The 19,658-nt window shown below is 47.0% G+C and overlaps 1 protein-coding gene across 1 annotated transcript in view; it reads right to left on the bottom strand.

Annotated features, from left to right (window-relative positions):
• LOC118388493 (multiple epidermal growth factor-like domains protein 6) overlaps positions 1 to 19,658 on the bottom strand; it is a 90,221-nt gene that overhangs the window by 4,181 nt on the left and 66,382 nt on the right. The window contains exons 6-30 of the mRNA XM_052526835.1: positions 14,091 to 14,213; positions 12,546 to 12,671; positions 11,047 to 11,169; positions 10,813 to 10,935; positions 10,560 to 10,697; positions 9,769 to 9,891; positions 9,280 to 9,402; positions 8,973 to 9,149; positions 8,422 to 8,553; positions 8,141 to 8,269; positions 7,904 to 8,032; positions 6,963 to 7,102; positions 6,389 to 6,521; positions 6,138 to 6,263; positions 5,887 to 6,018; positions 5,280 to 5,408; positions 5,026 to 5,157; positions 4,752 to 4,880; positions 4,270 to 4,398; positions 4,017 to 4,145; positions 3,752 to 3,880; positions 2,829 to 2,957; positions 2,544 to 2,672; positions 2,291 to 2,419; positions 2,043 to 2,174 (exon numbers count right to left, since the gene is read on the bottom strand). Of these exons, the coding sequence (XP_052382795.1) occupies positions 2,043 to 2,174; positions 2,291 to 2,419; positions 2,544 to 2,672; positions 2,829 to 2,957; positions 3,752 to 3,880; positions 4,017 to 4,145; positions 4,270 to 4,398; positions 4,752 to 4,880; positions 5,026 to 5,157; positions 5,280 to 5,408; positions 5,887 to 6,018; positions 6,138 to 6,263; positions 6,389 to 6,521; positions 6,963 to 7,102; positions 7,904 to 8,032; positions 8,141 to 8,269; positions 8,422 to 8,553; positions 8,973 to 9,149; positions 9,280 to 9,402; positions 9,769 to 9,891; positions 10,560 to 10,697; positions 10,813 to 10,935; positions 11,047 to 11,169; positions 12,546 to 12,671; positions 14,091 to 14,213 (3,273 nt within the window). The remainder of the gene's footprint in view (positions 1 to 2,042; positions 2,175 to 2,290; positions 2,420 to 2,543; positions 2,673 to 2,828; positions 2,958 to 3,751; positions 3,881 to 4,016; positions 4,146 to 4,269; positions 4,399 to 4,751; positions 4,881 to 5,025; positions 5,158 to 5,279; positions 5,409 to 5,886; positions 6,019 to 6,137; positions 6,264 to 6,388; positions 6,522 to 6,962; positions 7,103 to 7,903; positions 8,033 to 8,140; positions 8,270 to 8,421; positions 8,554 to 8,972; positions 9,150 to 9,279; positions 9,403 to 9,768; positions 9,892 to 10,559; positions 10,698 to 10,812; positions 10,936 to 11,046; positions 11,170 to 12,545; positions 12,672 to 14,090; positions 14,214 to 19,658) is intronic.

The raw sequence follows: 19,658 nt of genomic DNA, 5'->3' as shown, positions 1-19,658 counted from the left end.
ATTTGACCAACACACTAAAAGAGAGAAAAAAAATACTAAAATATTCCCTAGACCAATGACATCCCCTATGGAAGGTTATGAAGGTGTCATTACCAACAGAGGGTAAAGTAAGTAAGTGCACGAGCCTTGGCGTGTGTGAGCCGGAACGACTCAAAGGAGCCTATCTCCTGTTTCTGTAGTGTGAGGTAGCTTGCTGTACAAGTACACGATTGGAGGCTCCTCAGAGGAGGAAGGGGAGGACCATCCTCCTCAGTGGATTTCATAAAAATGTAAATTGTAGAACATTTAAGTTATCCCTTTTAGATAAAATTATACTAAATATAATCACGTCATCAAATAACTGATTAAAACACAATATTTTGCAAAGGTCTACAGTAGCCTCAGCAGCACTCTGTAGGGCAGCACCATGGTGTAGCCAGAGGACAGCTAGCTTCTGTCCTCCTCTGGGTACATTGACTTCAATACAAAACCTAGGAGGCTCTTGGTTCTCACCCCCTTCCATAGACTTACAAAGTAATTATGACAACTTCCGGAGGACGTCTTCCAACCTATCAGAGCTCTTGCAGCATGACATGTCATGTTGTCCACCCAATCAAAATGAATCATAAACTACAGCTAGCTAGCACTGCAGTGTATAAAATGTGTTGAGTAGTTGAATCAAAGAGAGAAAGACAATAGTTGAACAGTATTGAACAAATTAATTTCTTCCAAAATGAAGGTGAAGCAAGAGAGAAATAGAGATTGCCATTTTTTTTCAATTTCAGTTTCACTTACTTAGCTAGCAAATGCATCTAGCTAGTTTCGCCTACTTAAAAGACCCTGCTCAAAGAGAGGGATGCTATGTTAGCCAGCCGGCTATGGCTTTCCAACACAACACTGGAACTCTTCCAAGTCAAGGTATGCTTTTGGTATCACAAATGTATTGCCACCGGGGCCGCCAGTGTAACTGCTTACTGACTGTACACTCTAACGTTACCGCATGATTGTAGCAGGTTTACTAACGTGTTAGTTCTATTAATTATGCTGACTATGACGTTACTTTAGCTAATATGGTGACAACGATGTAGGCTGTTTGTAGAGGTTTGGCATGGAAAGGTTTTTTCTCCTGGTCACATACAGCTGAGGTGTTGTGCGTTGAAGTCCACAAGCGAAGGGAAGAGCAGGAATACAACGTGGCTGTTTAGAGAGTGAACTCTTACGTGTGATCAGGGGTGTATTTATTCCGACGATTCTGTTTCTTAAATGGAAGCAAACACGGGCATAAACATACTTGATTTTTTACCTTTATTTAACAGGGCAAGTCAGTTAAGAAAAAATTCTTATTTTCAATGACGGCCTAGGAACAGTGGGTTCAGGGGCAGAACGACAGATTTGTACCTTGTCAGCTCGGAGGGTTTGAACTTGCAACCTTCAGGTTACTAGTCCAACGCTCTAACCACTAGGCTACCCTGCCGCCCCAATCTGTCCAATATAAACTATTGTTTGCAACTGTTGGACTAATGATTACACCCTATATCAGCTAAATGCAGGCAGGATTGTGCAGGGCGGTAATTGAATGTCACTGTCTGGCACCTCAAATTTGTCTCTCAACGTGTGTGCACCTTAATTCTCTTTGATTGGGTGGACAACATGACAGTTCATGCTGCAAGAGGGGGCTGTAGTTTCTGGGGTTTCCCGGGTGGTGCACCAGTCTAAGACACTGCATCTCAGTGCTAGAGGCGTCACTACAGACCCTGGTTCGATTCCAGTCTGTATCACAACCGTCCATGATTGGGAGTCCCATAGGGTGGCGCACAATTGGCCCAGAGTCTTCGGGGTAGGCCATCATTGTAAATGAGAATTTGTTCTTAACTGACTTGCCTAGTTGAAAAAAAATGTGCCTTATCTCCTTCATGCCTAGAGACACATCAGGTCCCTTTTTTCAGTGTTTGGTATGACTTGACCAGGGATCAAACTCCCAACCTTCCAATCTCAGGGTGGATACTCTAACAACAAGGCCTCTGAGTTGGTACCAGCAGAGGGTGGTAGTGTATAATACATACCCTGGTTACATTTTGGACCATGGAAGCCTGGGGCGCAGTAACAGAACCCAGTCACTGGGTGGCAGAGCTGGTTGGTCTCAGAACACTGGCACACCTGGTTACAGTTTAGCCCATATGTCCCTGATAGACAGGCTGGTGGGGTAGACAGACAGACAGACAGAGGTAAGCAACATGAAAAAGGAGACATTACAGCTGAAAGTCCAGATTGACAGAGAGGAGAAGAGCTGAGAGGGTAGTACAGTCCTCACTTTGTTCACAGCCATTGCCAGTGAATCCAGGGGGACAGCCACACTCCCCAGAGACATGGTGACAGGAAGTACCCTGGGGACAGGTGCAGCGTTGCACACAGCCCTTGCCATGGGTACCAGGAAGACAGGCTGGAGGTGAAAAGGAGTGGCAGTAAAAACCCTGAACATGTATGGCTGAAACTCCTTTCAGTGATAACCAGTGTGCAACAGGCTATGACAATATAAAAAGTTGTTGTCATTAAAACTAGGCTACCTTTGTCACAAAGGGGTCCCCTCCAACCCGGTGGACACAGGCAGTGCCCGGTGACGTGGTGACAGGGGGCTTCATTTTCACACTGACAGCTCTCTTCACAGCTATCTCCAAACAGGCCTGACCCACAGGCTGAGGGGGAGGAAAAGGAGAGAGGAGGAACTCAGAGACTGGATGTGATAAGAACATTCACTCACAAGAGGATGCTGTGTTCACTGCTGTGTTCACTGCACCCAACATTGATGATCACAAAGACAGTAAATGTCCGCTTCTCTGTCTCTCTCTCACCTTTTTCACAGCGCTTTCCGACCCAGCCAGGACTACAGGTGCACTTGCCCGTCTGTCTGTCACACTGTCCCCCGTTCGCACACTGACACTGCTGCTGGCAGTCGGCCCCAAACTGCTCCGCTCCACACTCTGTAACGTCAACACACCATCATGACATCACATCAGAGCAGTGAAACCAACCACAGGCTAACAGGGAAACCTATAGTATTTCTGCTGAGGACAGCAATACCTTCTCCAAACCCGGTGGTTTGACTTAGCAGAAAGTTGGCTCAAGGAAGTGATAACTAGCCACAGAGTGGAGTTGCTAGGTAACACAGCAGCAGCATTAGAGGTTTCCTGTGCCTGGAGTGGAATAAGGGGCCTGGGGCTGAGTTTGGCATGGACGACCCATGGAAAGGTTTATATGGGTGCTATGGGAGGATAGTGTGTGATGTAGAGTAGAGTAGGGTGGTGAAATAGAGCCTCTGCGTTGGGTCTAGAGTGAGATGTTTACAGGGCAGACAGGAGACTGTGAGGTCTAGCAGACTGTCTGCGGTCTGCGGAGCAGCTCTGTGTCACACACACTGCCAGGGAACAGCACCAGGCAAAAACAAATGAGCTAAACCAGGGCAAATTAGGATGGAGACTCATTTGTTTCCAGAATACAGTAAAACAAACCACAAGGCCAATGTTCTAAATGGTTTCTACCATTTCAGGTAATGCTATTCTTAGGCATGTCTGTCCAGACGACTCCAGACAGAGCCTTGATGCTTTTCCATAGCCTGCATTTCTAGTAACTGACTGGTACTGAAAGGGGAACAATTATCCTGACTGGATAAATGCTTTAGGTCAACAGTCACAGAACATGATATTATATGGTAGTAAGGCATGAGTATGGTCACTTAGGGTCATGGTGACTCTATGGCTGTTTCAGTACCACTCACCTAGCTCACAGGCTGCGCCCATCCACCCGCTGGCACACATACACTGCCCACTGATTCGGTCACACGTGGCTCCATTCTGGCACAGGCAACGCTGGCAGCAGTCTGTTCCATAGAAGCCTACTGGGCATTCTAGGGGGGAAAATGGTAGATCCATGTTCATTACTTTATAGCCCTACAAATATTTTCTATACAGGACACATGCAATGTATTGTGGATAGTAAGATAGGAGTAGTGATCTGATCCTATTCTCCCTGTCCACACTCACCCTGTAAGCAGCTTGGCCCTGTCCAACCTGGTGTACACACACACTGCCCGCTCGCCGGGTGGCAGCTACCATTGTTATGGCAACCGCAGGTTTGGCTGCAGCTCTCCCCGTAGAAACCAGCCTGGCATGCTGCAAGAAAAAGATAAGAAACTGTTTACTTCTAAAGAACAAATCATATCAATGTTAAACACATATCTGATATGACATGTTTTATATTGTAGGCTGTCTGGCGTGTGGGAAGTCCAATACTAACTCAGGTTGCAGGTAGGACCAATCCACCCTGCAGGACACACACACACCCCAGTGACATGGCTGCAGTGACCTCCGTTCACACACACACACTTCTCCTGGCAGTCCAACCCATAGAAGCCCTGGGGACAGGCTAAAACACACACACACACACACACACACACACACACACACACACACACACACACACACACACACACACACACACACACACACACACACACACACACACACACACACACACACACACACACACACACACACACACACACACACACACACACACACACACACACACACACACACACACACACACAGAGCCTTTACTTCTCAGCAAACAATAAAGCATATCAATCCACAATGTTAATAACTCAATGATTCCTATAGGCTAATTGAACATAATTACAGATACAGTTCAGTCTATGGATACTATTTATAGTTTGGGTTCTGGATAAGGTTTAGAGAGATCTTGGGAGGTTCTCTTACGTTTCTCACAGAAGGTTCCAGTCCAGCCCACCAGACAGGCGCAGGCTCCGCTCACATGGTCACATGTCCCCTTGTTGTCACACTGACAGTGATGCAGACAGCCTAGCCCAAAATAGCCCGCTGGACACTCTGAGACACAGATTAACACAAGTACAGTAGGGAGTGATAGGTGTGTGCTCTGAGATAGTCTGCTAGTACTAAGACTAGACTGAAAGGAAACAACCCACAAACACCTGATATCAGATATTTTGGTTGAGGACTCTGACACACGTACTGTCATAGCATTGTGTCCCGGTGTAGCCGGCCTCACAGTTACACTGGCCCGTCGCCGCATCACAGCTCCCATCACCATCCTTACAGTCACATTTCTCAGCACAGTCCACCCCCCAGTGCCTGGCGTCACAGGCTGCCATGGAAACAAACAAACAGGAGACATTTTAATTGAACATTTTACATTCAGTGAGCGTAAGCTATATTTATTTATTTTGTATTCCTTCGAGACTGTGTTCAATGCCACACCCACTCTACCTTTCCTGCAGTTGTGTCCAGCCCAGCCAGGGGCACAGGTGCAACGGCCCGTGACAGGGTGGCAGCGCCCGCTGTTTTCACACAGGCAGCGCAGCTGGCATCCAACACCAAACCGTCCCGTCGGACATGCTACAGCACACAAACATACTGTATGATAGCACTGTGAGCCAAAGAGTCACGCATACTCTACATACTGTGAACACACATATTGGAATACCGTACGGTAAGTCCCCATGACACTGGTCGAAATGACATGCAAGCATCTGACGGCATTTAACAAGAAAACCGCTGGTTACACAAGAATAACATTTTCCTTCTCTGTGAAAACACGGCTGATGAAAACAGTGTTTATGACCTGTCTGTGCCTCAGACGGAGGGGAATGTGACGTGGTTGATGTTTTAATGACCCACAACAAGCTCATCAATCTTTTAACCACAACTACCACAAGAATCTTTGATCACAGTTCTTCCATTGACTCACTCATACTCACAGTTCTTCCATTGACTCACTCATACTCACAGTTCTTCCATTGACTCACTCATACTCACAGTTCTTCCATTCACTCACTCATACTCACAGTTCTTCCATTCACTCACTCATACTCACAGTTCTGACAGAGCCTGCCCATGTACCCAGGAGGGCAGGAACACGTCCCGTTGTGTTTGTCACACACTCCTCCATTCTCACAGGCTGGACAGGCCTCACGGCATCCCGCACCCCAGAAGCCCTTCACACACACTATAGCACAAATAAAGAGTATGAGTTAGCGTCATCATCAATATATCACAATGTTTTGACTTAGTTGTCGGGTGTCATGATAAAATAAACTCAACTTAATGATCCGATTGATCTCTTACCATTCTCACAGTGTTTTCCTGATGTTCCTGCAGGACACTGGCACTGGCCACTCACTCTGTCACATGGAGCCCCTGAGCAGTCACAGGCCTGAGTGCAACTTCGCCCAAACCTCCCCTCTGGACAGTCTAAAGGAGAGGACGGAGAGACAATGGTAGTCTTACTAAGAGAGGCTGCATACGATATTCCTACATAGTGACCCCTTGACGTCAGAGAATTATGCCCCTCCCATATGACCAACAGGGCAACCTACCTTGATCACAGTTGTCTCCACGGCGACCAGCCGGGCACAGGCGTTGGCACTGCCCGGTCACATGATCACAAGACACTCTGAGCGGGCACTCACATTTGTTCTCACAGCCTGGGCCAAACGTGCCTGGGTCACACTCTGAGGAGGGGGCGGAGGAGAGGAAAGTTAGACACATAAATCCCTACAAAAGGGCTGCATCCACAGCTACAGAACAGTGTGTGATGTAAAGGGCTGCATCCACCGCTACAGAACAGTGTGTGATGTAAAGGGCTGCATCCACCGCTACAGAACAGTGTGTGATGTAAAGGGCTGCATCCACCGCAGCTACAGAACAGTGTGTGTTGTAAAGGGCTGCATCCACAGCTACAGAACAGTGTGTGATGTAAAGGGCTGCATCCACAGCTACAGAACAGTGTGTGTTGTAAAGGGCTGCATCCACAGCTACAGAACAGTGTGTGTTGTAAAGGGCTGCATCCACAGCTACAGAACAGTGTGTGTTGTAAAGGGCTGATGATCATAAGAACAGTTTTTGTAAAGGGCTGCCACTAAGAACAGTTCCCTGCAAGATGATCATAACTTTTTCCTGCCACTGCCAACCCTGGGCTTGCCAGGGCTTGCAGACGCAGGTGCCGTGGCGACGGTGACACTCCAGAGTGTTCTGCTGGACACACTCACACTCCTCTGAACAGCCCGGTCCAAAGGCCCACTTGGGACACACTGGATAGGGAAGGAGATAACATGAAAAATATTGAATAAGACCTGAATGTTATCGATATACACTGAGTATACAAAACATGCTCTTTCCATGACATTTACTGACCAGGTTAATCCAGGTGAAAGCTATGATCCCTTATTGATGTCACCTGTTAAATCCACTTCAAGCAATCAATCAAATGTATTTATCAGCTGATGTCACAAAGTGCTGTAGAGAAACCCAGCCTAAAACCCCAAACAGCAAGCAATGCAGATGTAGAAGCATGGTGGCTAGGAAAAACTCACTAGAAGGGCCGGAACCTAGGAAGAAACCGAGAGAAGAACTATGACTGGTGGCCAGTCCTCTTCTGGCTATGCCAGGTGAATATTATAACAGAACATGGCCAAGATGTTCAAATGTTCATAGATGACTAGCAGGATGTAGATGAAGGGGAGGATTTTTAAGCCTTGAGACAATTGAGACATGGATTGTGTATGTATGCCATTCAGAGGGTGAATGGGTAGACAAAAGATTTAAGTGCCTATGAACGGGGTATGGCAGTAGTTGCCAGGCGCATCAGTTTGTGTCAAGAACTTCAACACTGCCGGGTTTTTCACGCTCAACACTTGCATTGGAGTCAACATGGGCCAGCATCCCTGTGGAACGCTTTCAACACTTCGCAGAGTTCATGCTCAGATGAATTTATGCTGTTCAGAGGGAAAAAGGAGGTGTGCAAGTCAATATTAGGAAGGTGTTGTTAATGTTTTGTACACTCAGTGTAGGTAGAGATTAGAGGTGAGGGGTCAGCAATGTGAGTGACTCACGTAGATGGCAGAACCTCCCGTAGAGTCCAGGGTCACACAGACAGGCTCCGTAGGTGCGGTGGCAGCATCCGTTATTGGCACAGTTGCACTTCTTATTGCACTGTTTCCCATAGAAGCCCTTAGGACAGCCTACAGACAAAAATATATTGTTATCAGGCAACTGAACGTTTCAATAGCGTGTGAATAACTGAGAATGTTTTTTGTATGTACAGTATCTGTTAGCCAGTAGTGACTCACCATCCTGGCACATGTCTCCACTGACCCCAGGTGGGCAGCGACAGTTCCCATTGACAGGGTCACAGGTGGCTCCGTTCTTACACTTACAGGGGAATGAGCAGTTCTTGCCGAAGGATCCCTCGGAACAAGCTGTTCCGAGTAGAATAAAACGTTATATATTTATCCATTATACAGAGAGAGACGTGTTATTCCACAGAGAAACACAGACATAAGATTGATCAGATTACTGATGTACTGTGTTGAGAGTGCAGTGTCTGTGTACACTGTGTGTATATACTGACTCTGGTTGCAGATGAGGCCTGTCCATCCATCGGGACAGTGACATCCATCTCTCCCTGGGCCACACAGCCCTCCGTTAGAGCAGTCCTCACAGGTCAGGCTGCAGTCATGGCCAAACGTGTTGTTCAGACACACTGCACACAGGACAGAAGAGATTCCCGACTATAACGTTCTAGAAACATTCTGCTTGTGGTTAGGGATTTGCAAATCTTCAACTAAATTCTTCCTAGCAACCCCTGGTGAGATGACCTTAAATAATACAATACTGATTACTGTTTTCACATTAATAAATCAAGGAACAACACAAAACACATCCTATGGCTCTCTGCCACAGCCCCCTGCCACAGTCTATAAGCTTCCCCATTACTACAGAGGTATACAAAAAACAGCCTCAGAATATGAGGCTCACCAATTCGCCACCTGCTGTGGGGTATTTAATTGACCAGTAACTAGTAAGCAAATAAGGAGGTCTGGCAGTCTACCTCCTGTTGCTCAGACACAGAGGCAATAAGATACAGGCCCAAAGTGTCTGCGTTCGAGTTCAGTGGCTCACCAAATTTCTCTGCTAGCGTGCTCTCAGCCAGCAGCTCTCTAGCATCATCATCTTCATAGTCATCATAGCGCTCTAGGGGCTGGTTGTAGTCCTGCAGCAGGGCGAGCTGGGGCTGAGCCAGGATCCCCACGATATCCTGGCCCCCACTAGACAGGGTCTCAACTGTGTTCCCTAACACTGCAGAGTAAGAGAGTAAGAGAGTAAGAGAGATAGAGAGAGAGAGTAACAGGTTACCAGGATGTCCACATGGAGTGTGATGGTGCTGTGGCCCTAGGCAACAACATTTCATTTGATTGGTGTAACTCACGTTCACAGGAGCGTCGGTCCTCGCCCAGACGGAAGCCCTGGCGGCAGAAACACTGGAAGGAGCCTGCGGTGTTCTGGCATGTGTGATCACAGCCACCGTTGGCCGCCAGACACTCATCCACATCTACACAATACACACACACAGAGTCCAGAGTCCAGTCACTTTACAAAAACACTGCTCCTCAGTCATGTTAATTGATATAAATGGCAAATTTAGAGTTGAATAGATGTTGTTATGTAATAAACAATGAACAGAAAACCAAAGAATACACTTCCTTTTCAACAAACAAGCATTTCACTGTAACCTGTAACCTGTTGTATTTGGTGCACGTGACAAATAAACGTTGATTTGATTTGAAACATGACTAAAATGTTACAGCGTCATGCACATATTGTAAGTTCAACTGGAAGCATTCCAGGTTCAACAGTTATATTGTATAATGAGTGCCCCACTAGATCACTATTCTAAGGTTATAGAGGGTGAACATACCATCACAGCTACATCCATCTGAGTTGAGGCGGTAGCCCGCTGTGCAGTAACACTCATAGCCCCCAGGGTAGTTGGTACAGTCCTGCTCGCAGCATGAACTTCCCTCTCCACACTCGTCCAGGTCTGCCAAACAAAACACACACAATGAAAAGCATTTCTCGGATGATCATGATGTTGTGATATGTTACAAACCAGGCACATGTTAAACTGACCTGAGTTAAAGGGTAAAGATTCATCTCTAGACTGACCAACACCAATCTGAGCTGAATGGTCTCTAGATTGAATGGTAAAGGTTAGTCTCTAGACCAAAAGGTAAAGGTTAGTCTCTAGATTGAATTGTAAAGGTTAGTCTCTAGACCGAATGGTAAAGGTTAGTCTCTAGATTGAATGGTAAAGGTTAGTTTCTAGACTGAATGGCAAAGGACTGATCTGAGCGGTAAAGGTTCAGCTCTGAATGATAAAGGTTAGTCTCTAGACTGATCTTAGCTGAGCTGAATGGTGAAGGTTAATCTCTGAATGATAAAGGTTAGTCTCTAGACTGATCTTAGCTGAGCTGAATGGTGAAGGTTAATCTCTGAATGATAAAGGTTAGACTCTAGACTGATCTTAGCTGAGCTGAATGGTGAAGGTTAATCTCTGAATGATAAAGGTTAGTCTCTAGACTGATCTTAGCTGAGCTGAATGGTGAAGGTTAATCTCTGAATGGTAAAGGTTAGTCTCTAGACTGATCTTAGATGAGCTGAATGGGGAAGGTTAATCTCTGAATGGTAAAGGTTAGTCTCTAGACTGACCGACACAGGTCTTGAGGTCATCCTCCAGTCGGTAACCCTGGTTACAGCTGCAGACAGGGCCACCAGTGGAGTGCTGGCAGTGATGGGAGCAGCCTCCGTTGTTGCTCTCACAGCTGTTGACGATCTCCATCTCAATCCCTGTCACAGAAACACGAGATGACTCTCCCATTACTTCTGATTGAAACATTTTGTACATTACAGATCATTTCAAACAGGCAAAAGAGATGATGATGATTATACGAGCCAAACTCACGGTAGCACTGGCGTCCGTCTGCTCCCAGCTCGTAGGCAGTGTCACACACACAGGCGAAGGAGCCCGGGATGTTGTGGCAGCCATGAGCACATCCCGTCTGTTCAGACTCACACTCATCAATATCTGCAAAAGATAAACAAAGAATATATACGGATCTATTCTAGAACTTAAATACAGAGACATGATTGACACTGTATGAACAGTAGTGCAGTAGTCAACAGGTGGACATCTTACCCTCACAGGTCTTCCTGTCCTCTGCCAGCTTGTACCCATTTCTACAGTCACAGTTTGTCTTGTCACCATCAACAAGACAGTCTTGCTGGCAGCCGCCATTCTTATCATGACATGGATTCCCCACTTTAACATAGGAGACGCACAATGTTTAATGTTGACAGCACTTTATCTTGAAAAATATTTTACATTTCCAACAAATATAATTGAAAGGCGGCGCACAATTGGCCCAGTGTCGTCCGGGCTGGGCCGAAGTAGGCTGTCATTGTAAATAACAATTTGTTCTTAACTGACTTGCCTAGTTACATAAAGGTTCAATTTTAAAAATCAGTGGGAAGGGGGAGGACATTTATCTAAAATGCAGATTACTTTGAATACACACTGACACAACTACTCAAGACAAAGGTCCCAACTCTACACTGGGCTGAGTATTTTTCTGCACATTTAAGTGCGTTTAACTTGTGTCTGCCTGTCCTGTACACTACAGCAGCTGGAGTGAGAAGCTTCAGCACTGCAGAAATTAGAGGAAGCTGGTCCTGGCTAACCATTACAACGTAAAAGCATCTAAAAGACAGTAATTATTCTAAAATTATAATCTTCCTTCCCTCAGAGAAAACTAGTCCACCTCAGCGCAGAGAGAGAGAGAGGGAGAGAGAGAGAGAGAGAGAGAGAGAGAGAGAGAGAGAGAGAGAGAGAGAGAGAGGGCCTTGGGCTGTCAGAGCATTATGATAAACAACATCATAATGTTGAGAAAACAGGAAAGATGAGTGAACACTTCAAATCAGGGTCGTATTCACACTAATTTAACGTCTCATCAAGTCCAACTTACCCTTCCTCCGACATTTTGTTGGACTATTGGCAGCTATGAATCTATAGTGTTATGACAAACCCTTCAAAAGGACACCTTGGATTCACAAATACCCTTCCATCAACTATCTAGATGCTGTTGTTTTATTACTTAGACATGTTGCAATTGTATAGTTACAACTTAAAGCTCCTGCAAGCATGGTTATCCACAGTTAGTTTCATGTCTGTATCAGGCTGCTTTCTCTCTTAGCTGCCTGTCACTCAACATGCACAGAAAGCTGCTCTCTCTCTCTGCACTTATGGTTACTTTAGCCAAAGACAGTATGCATTCACGATCAGTAATGTAGCCTATATTTGTGTTGAATAAGAGAAAACCATATGTTTACAATAAAATGTGACATCACACTCTGTCAACTTGCCCGCTATGCAGTCTTTCTACTAAACATACTTCCTCTGCAGTTTCCCATGTCAGACCTGAGATCCAACGATACACTGGGAGAGTGAAAGGAAACGCCATTAAATGTGACGTGGGAGCTTATTTCTCATTTGTATTTAATTGGTTGAAATTTTATTTTCACATGGAGGGAATTTCAGTAATTGGCAAGTGCTCGGATAGATTATTCATCTGTGAGTTAGTATGTGAGTGCTGTTGGGTGCATAGTAGTGTAGAAAGACCAGAGGAGGGGTGCACTCACATTTGCAGTGCTTTCCATCGTCAGCAAGCACGTAGTTGGCTCTACAGCGGCAGCGGAAGGCAGTAGGGGACTGCTGTACACAGAAATGCTCACATCCTCCATTACTGATGCCACATGATTGGACAGCTGGACACAGACAGACAGATACAATACATTTTTGTTATATTGTTTGGAGGAGAACCATTCCATTGTCACAGTAACCCTTCTACCTTTTACTCTGCATCCTTTGCTCTTTCTGAAAGGCTGCAAGCTCAGAAGTGCTACCAACACAAACACTGTGCTAAACACCTCAGTGGTTTGTTCTACTTTGACCCAGTAAAGAGCCATCAACAGGCCTGAAGGGCCAATAATCACACAGACAGCGGAAGGAAGGTCCTCAGTGGTGAAGGAAACTCTGAGATGATGAGTTGAAGCCAGAGCCAGCTCACTGACTGATCTCTGCTTTCTACATCTCTTTGTCTCTCCCATCAAGCCATAGCATGTCTCTGCTTGACCTGGTTCTCTGGGAGAACATTAAGTAGAGGTTTTAACAGCAGGTGTTGTTTAATGGTGTTTTGATAAAGCGAGGGACAGACCAGAGCCTATCCACCATCTGAAACTCTTAGATCCCTCCATCAACTACACTGGCTGGACACATTATGCATCCATCTGCTTGATTAGGTGGACCTCTCCTGGAAAGCCATGAACTGGATATAACAAAATGACTGATATGTTGAATTGATATGGGAAGACATCTGGGGTTCCTTTCCTCTCCTGTGTATGTGGCTATTGGTATGCATCTCTCTCTCTCGCGCAAGAGAGGGAAGTACAGTATCCATCCCATCCAGTGGTAGAGCACAGCTCCCAGACTCTGTCAGGAGAAAGTTATGCAGACTCACAGATAAGCATCACCCCTGAGACAGTCCACATGTGCATTGTGATTATTAGTGCAATCAGTCATCATCCCCTGTGCTCCACACTGCAGCCATCACATAACTCAGTGACACTAGGGTTCCCCTATCTATCCTGTTTCATTCCTATACTCATATCATATCCATTCTGCCAAAGCCAAGAAAAGTAGCATACATTTCCATTCTCAATGTCAGAGAAGGCGCCCTGTGTACATTCCTTGCTGTGTGCATTGAGATTGAGTTTATACTCATGTGCTAACAGCTGTTTTTAAAAGCCTTAGGGCTGTACACTGAGTCGTGCATCTCGGCGATGATAGAGACAAGTTACAGGTACAACGTAAACACACAGGCGGGAGAGCTGGAGAGTAAGTGGATCTCACACAGAGTTAGGCCAGCGGACTCTATGAGATTGCCTAAGACTTTAAATACCACACTGACAGAATGAAATGTAGAGAAGTATTGGTTTTTCAACTAAACTGAGACCTTTCTATACTGCAGTTCCTCAGGCCTATACTAACTCCTACCTGGCTCTGGGTTTTCCAAAAGCTTCCACTGACTAGAATGACACAATATGTTTGTGGTTTGTATATCATGATGATGTTGTATAACATAAGGTTATCAGGTTAATTGTCCACTGGGTGCTGTTGTTACTCACCGATGCAGGTGCGTCCATCCACATGGAGTCGAGAGCCTGGGTTGCATTCACAGTGATAGGAGCCCCTGGTGTTCACGCATCTGTGCTGGCAGCCCCCGTTATAGACCTGGCACTCATCAATATCTGCAGGGCCACGCACCACACACACACACAGAGCGAGGAAGGGAATTTATAGCAATTGTCCTAAAGGTTGTCTCATTATCAGAAAGGTACCACTGAAGAATCAGCTTCAGAAAGCTTCCATGTGCTGAGACAGGAATTTAGACTCAGCTTTAGGAGAAAGATACGCTCCTACATTTTTCATTTGGCATTTTATAGACTTTCTTATCCAGAGCGACTTACAAGAGCATTTAGGGTTAAGTGTAGGGCCGGTACGATACCAGTATCTTGATACTCGTTAGTATCATGGCAAGGAAATAAAACACAAAACGGATTTAACTTCTTCAGGAAAACAGCCTGTGTTCGTGTTTTAATTTTGACATGGAAACATTTTTGCAATACTGGTATCGTCCCAGCCCTAGTTAAGTGCCTTGCTCAAGGGCACATCGACAGATTCTTTCCCCTAGTCAGCTCAGGGTTTCAAACCAGGAACCTTTCGGTTACTGGCCCAATGCACTTAACCGCAAGGTTACCTGCCACCCTCCAAGAGGAAGGAGTAAGATGGATGAGGGTACAAGTACTCCGCCAGAGCACCAGTGCTCAAACAAACAAATCCTCCATGTGGTAACAACTACTGAACAGTTAAATCCAAATTAAAATTCCTGTACTCTCTCTATCAGTCTCAGGGACATGTCACAGGAGCATTTGAAAACCCAAATCGAAGTACACAAAACATAGACATTCCACCAAACCAAATGCTGAGATTATAAACAAATTAAGACAGATGTTCTTTATCAGGGAGACTTAACAGGGGAATAAAATACTACTTGTCCTTTCTGCAATGTCATTTCAAAATGTTAAAAACTCATTTCCAGTTTATAGCTCATGCAAGGGGTTAACAAATAACCCTGGTCAGCCATAACTGACCCCCAGTGAGATCAGAGGTGAACCATTCTGTTTTGACTGGTAACATTCAGTATGTCGGAAGTTTCATACAGTCCTTATATTAGGCTTGTGAATCACTATGATGTGAACAGTTTCCGGCTAATCTAACTGTCTGTACAATAAGTAACACACCATTAAATGACTGATGGTTGGGGCCAGTTTAAATAACTAAGGCAGAGTGAGTTATGTGCCGCTCAGAGGAGTTCAGTAAGTCCACTCACAGAGAATTTATCTTCAAGAAGAAACTATTTGAAGAATTCAGCTTAACCTCTGTGAAAAGATGTGTTTTTTAAACAAGAGGAAAGATAGGGAAGACTTAGTAGACAAGTTTCTATAATATCATCCTCTTCCCATTGTTTAGTTCTTGTTATACAATGGGTCTAATCCTGGATGCTGATTGGTTAAAACTGCACTGGGGTTGCTGGATCGAATCCCTGAGCTGACAAGGTAAAAATCTGTCATTCTGCCCCTGAACAAGGCAGTTAACCCACTGTTCCCCGGTAGGCCGTCATTGTAAAATAAGAATTTGTTCTTAATTAACTGACTTGCCAAGTTAAATAAAGGTTAAAAAATATAAATATAATAATAATAATTCCAGCTGCTGTCTATTCCACAAGTTACCACTGGCTAGTTATGACGTTGAAATGCCTATCTACTCTGTTCCATCTGACAGCTCAATCCACTGTCTCATCAGCCCAGCCAGACAATTTATAAACTTTATCTCCACTATAAAAAGCATCTAGACATTATCTTCCATTTCTTTTAGACTTGCAATTGGTTTTAAATAGCGAAGATTTGTATAAACCTTGCAGTCTGTCTCTCTGACATTTGCAACATTATTGGCTCCTGAGTGGCGCTGCAGTCTAAAGCACTGCTTGCCAGTGCTTGATGTGTCACTACAGACACCCTGGTTCGAATCCAGGCTGTATCACAACTGGCTGTGATTGGGAGTCCCATAGGGAGGTGCACAATTGGCCCAGCATCATTCAGGTTTGGCTGGTGTAGGCCATCATTGTAAACAAGAATTTGTTCTTAACTGACTTGCCTAGTTAAATAAAGGCAAAAAAAAAAAAAAAAAAAAAAAAAAATGGTTTCAGAATTGAAATTTGATTTCCAGCTGTCCCAAAGAAATGAAGGTGTCGGGATGAAACAGACAGGTAGGCAGCTTTTCTCAGCCAGTCGAAATCATGAGTCAACATAATTGTTATGGATATACACAAAGAAATGTCAAATGAAACGAAGTGCCGCTAGTTTGCAGTCTTCCCAGCTTCAGTTTGAGGTGATTGTGTTAGCTGTGATGTTGGCTAGCTCCTCTGAACAACAGAGGACATTTTCTATGCCAGGTGTATTCTAATGATGTATCCAAATAAATGTCACCAGAAACCAGCTCAAACAAATGCAGCTAATTTGTTGTTATTCTGGCTGCACTGTTTGACGTGACTATAAGTTAGCCGTAGTTGGCTAGCTAACAAAAAATGGACAAGAATGTTGCCAGCCAGTATGGCAATAGAACATTTAGAACGAACGACTGGGTACCATCCATATACACAGAAAAAAAAGACTTAATGACTGAGTCGCAACTCTGGCAACCGAACCGATAGAACGAACAACCAGCCAGCATGGGTAGCAACCCTCATCACACATAAACACCCTCATAACAATAATAAACTCCTCAATTGGAACAATAATGTAGTCATTGTGTGCTAATGTCATTACACTGTCATGCTGGCACATCCCCTTTTTTCAGTTGTGACTTAACTGTGCCTAACATGATCAATCTTTCTCTTTTCATGCACTTGGAGCCATGGAGGGGGAAATGAGTTCCAGAAGCACAGTACCAGAAGGAGAGAGCCCAGAGAACCCCCTCCCTGTCACGTTCTGTCCATCGTTCGTATGTGTTTCCTTGTTTTAGTGTTTGTCAGGACGTGAGCTGGGTGGGCATTCTATGTTGTGTGTCTGGTTTGTCTATTTCTATGTTTGGCCTGATATGGTTCTCAATCAGAGGCAGGTGTTAGTCATTGTCTCTGATTGGGAACCATATTTCGGTAGCCTGTTTTGTGTTGTGTTTTGTGGGTGATTGTTCCTGTCTCTGTGTTTGCACCAGATAGGACTGTTTAGGTTTTCACTTTTCTTGTTTTGTATAGTCTGTTCATGTATAGTCAGTCGTCTTTATTAAAAACATGAATAACCACCACGCTGCATTTTGGTCCGCCTCTCTTTCACCAGAAGAAAACCCTTACAGAATCACCCATCAACCAAGGACCAAGCGGCGTGGTAAACAGAGGCAACAGCAGCAGCAGGAGAAGCAACAGGTGCAGCAGGAGCAACAGCAGCAGCAGCAAAGGCAGCAGCAGGAGAAGCAACAGAGGCAGCAGCAGCAGTGGGAGAGGCTGCACTATTTGGATAAATGGACTTGGGAGGAGATCCTTGGCGGAAAAGGACCCTGGGCAGAGCCAGGGGAATATTGCCGCCCCAAAGCCGAGCTGGAAGCAGCGAAAGCAGAGAGGCGGCATTATGAGGAGCTAGCGCGGCAGAGCGGCTGGAAGCCCGAGAGGCACCCCCAAAAATTTATTGGGGGTGGCGCAGGGAGAGTGTGGCAGAGTCAGGAGTCAGACCTGAGCCAACTCCCCATGTTTACCGTAAGGAGCCATGAATGGAATTGGAGCTGTCGGCGAAGCAGAGTGCTGAGTCTGAGAGTGTGGAGGATGTATTGGACAGAGTAGAAAGAAAGCTGTTGGTTTGGCATAGTATGCACGGCATACCAGTGCCAGCACCATGCATCAGGCCTACAGTGCGTCCCGCCTGTCCAGCGCTGCCGGAGCCTTCCTCCTCTCCAGCGCAGCCAGAGTCTCCCGCCTGTCCGGCGCTGTCAGAGCTATCGCCCCTCATGCCAGAGGCGCCAGAGCCCCTCATTCCAGAGGCACCAGTGCTCCTCAGTCCAGCACTGCCAGAGCCTTTTTCTCCAGTCTGCCCAGCGCCGTCAGAGCTACCCGTCTGCCCAGCGCGTCTGAGCCACCAGTCTGCCCAGCGCCGCCAGTGCCGCCAGTCTGCCCAGCGCCGCCAGTGCCGTCAGTCTGCCCAGCGCCGTCTGAGCTACCCGTCTGCCCAGCGCCGTCTGAGCTACCAGTCTGCCCAGCGCCGCCAGTGCCGCCAGTCTGCCCAGCGCCGCCAGTGCCGCCAGTCTGCCCAGCGCCGCCAGTGCTGCCAGTCTGCCCAGCGCCGCCAGATCCGCCAGTCAGCCAGGATCCGCCAGAACTGCCAGTCGGCCAGGATCTGCCAGAACCACCAGTCAGCCATGATCCGCCAGTCTGCCAGGATCCGCCAGTCAGCCAGGATCCGCCAGAACTGCCAGTCGGCCAGGATCTACCAGTCAGCCAGGATCTGCCAGTCGGCCAGGATCTGCCAGTCAGCCAGGATCTGCCAGTCGGCCAGGATCCGCCAGTCGGCCAGGATCTGCCAGTCAGCCAGGATCAGTTAGATCCGCTATTCAGCCAGGATCCGCCAGTCTGCCAGGATCCACCAGTCAGCCAGGATCCGCCAGAAGTGCCAGTCAGCCAGGATCTGCCAGAACTGCCAGGATCTGCCAGTCGGCCAGGATCTGCCAGTCAGCCAGGATCCGCCAGTCTGCCAGGATGCGCCAGTCTACCAGGATCTGCCAGAACTGCCAGTCGGCCAGGATCTGTCAGGTGGCCAGGATCTGCCAGTCGGCCAGGATCTGCCAGTCAGCCAGGATCCGCCAGTCTGCCAGGATCAGTTAGATCCGCCATTCAGCCAGGATCCGCCAGTGTGCCAGGATCCGCCAGTCTGCCAGGACCCACCAGTCAGCCAGGATCCGCCAGGATCTGCCAGTCGGCCAGGATCTGCCAGTCGGCCAGGATCCACCTGTCTGCCAGGATCAGTTAGATCCGCCATTCAGCCAGGATCCGCCAGTGTGCCAGGATCCGCCAGTGTGCCAGGATCCGCCAGTCTGCCAGGATCCGCCAGTCAGCCAGGATCTGCCAGAACTACCAGTCAGCCAGGATCCGCCAGAACTGCCAGTCAGCCAGGATCCGCCAGTCTGCCAGGATCCGCCAGTCAGCCAGGATCCGCCAGAACTGCCAGTCGGCCAGGATCTGCCAGTCAGCCAGGATCTGCCAGTCAGCCAGGATCTGCCAGTCGGCCAGGATACGCCAGTCGGCCCAATCCGCCAGAACTGCCAGTCGGCCAGGATCTGCCAGTCGGCCAGGATCTGCCAGACAGCCAGGATCTGCCAGTCAGCCAGGATCAGTTAGATCCGCCATTCAGCCAGGATCCGCCAGTCTGCCAGGATCCACCAGTCAGCCAGGATCCGCCAGAAGTGCCAGTCAGCCAGGATCTGCCAGATCCGCTAGTCAGCCAGGATCCACCAGTCAGCCAGGATCTGCCAGTCAGCCAGGATCTGCCGGAACCACCAGCCAGCCAGGACCTGGTAGATCCATCAACCTGCCCGAGCTTCCCCTCGGTCCCGAGCTTCCCCTCAGTCCCGAGCTTCCCCTCGGTCCCGAG

This window comes from Oncorhynchus keta, chromosome 10, assembly GCF_023373465.1.
Source record: "Oncorhynchus keta strain PuntledgeMale-10-30-2019 chromosome 10, Oket_V2, whole genome shotgun sequence".
Lineage (NCBI taxonomy): Eukaryota > Metazoa > Chordata > Actinopteri > Salmoniformes > Salmonidae > Oncorhynchus > Oncorhynchus keta.
Note: the sequence above shows the minus strand (reverse complement) of the source record. Positions and strands in the feature narration are given on the sequence as shown.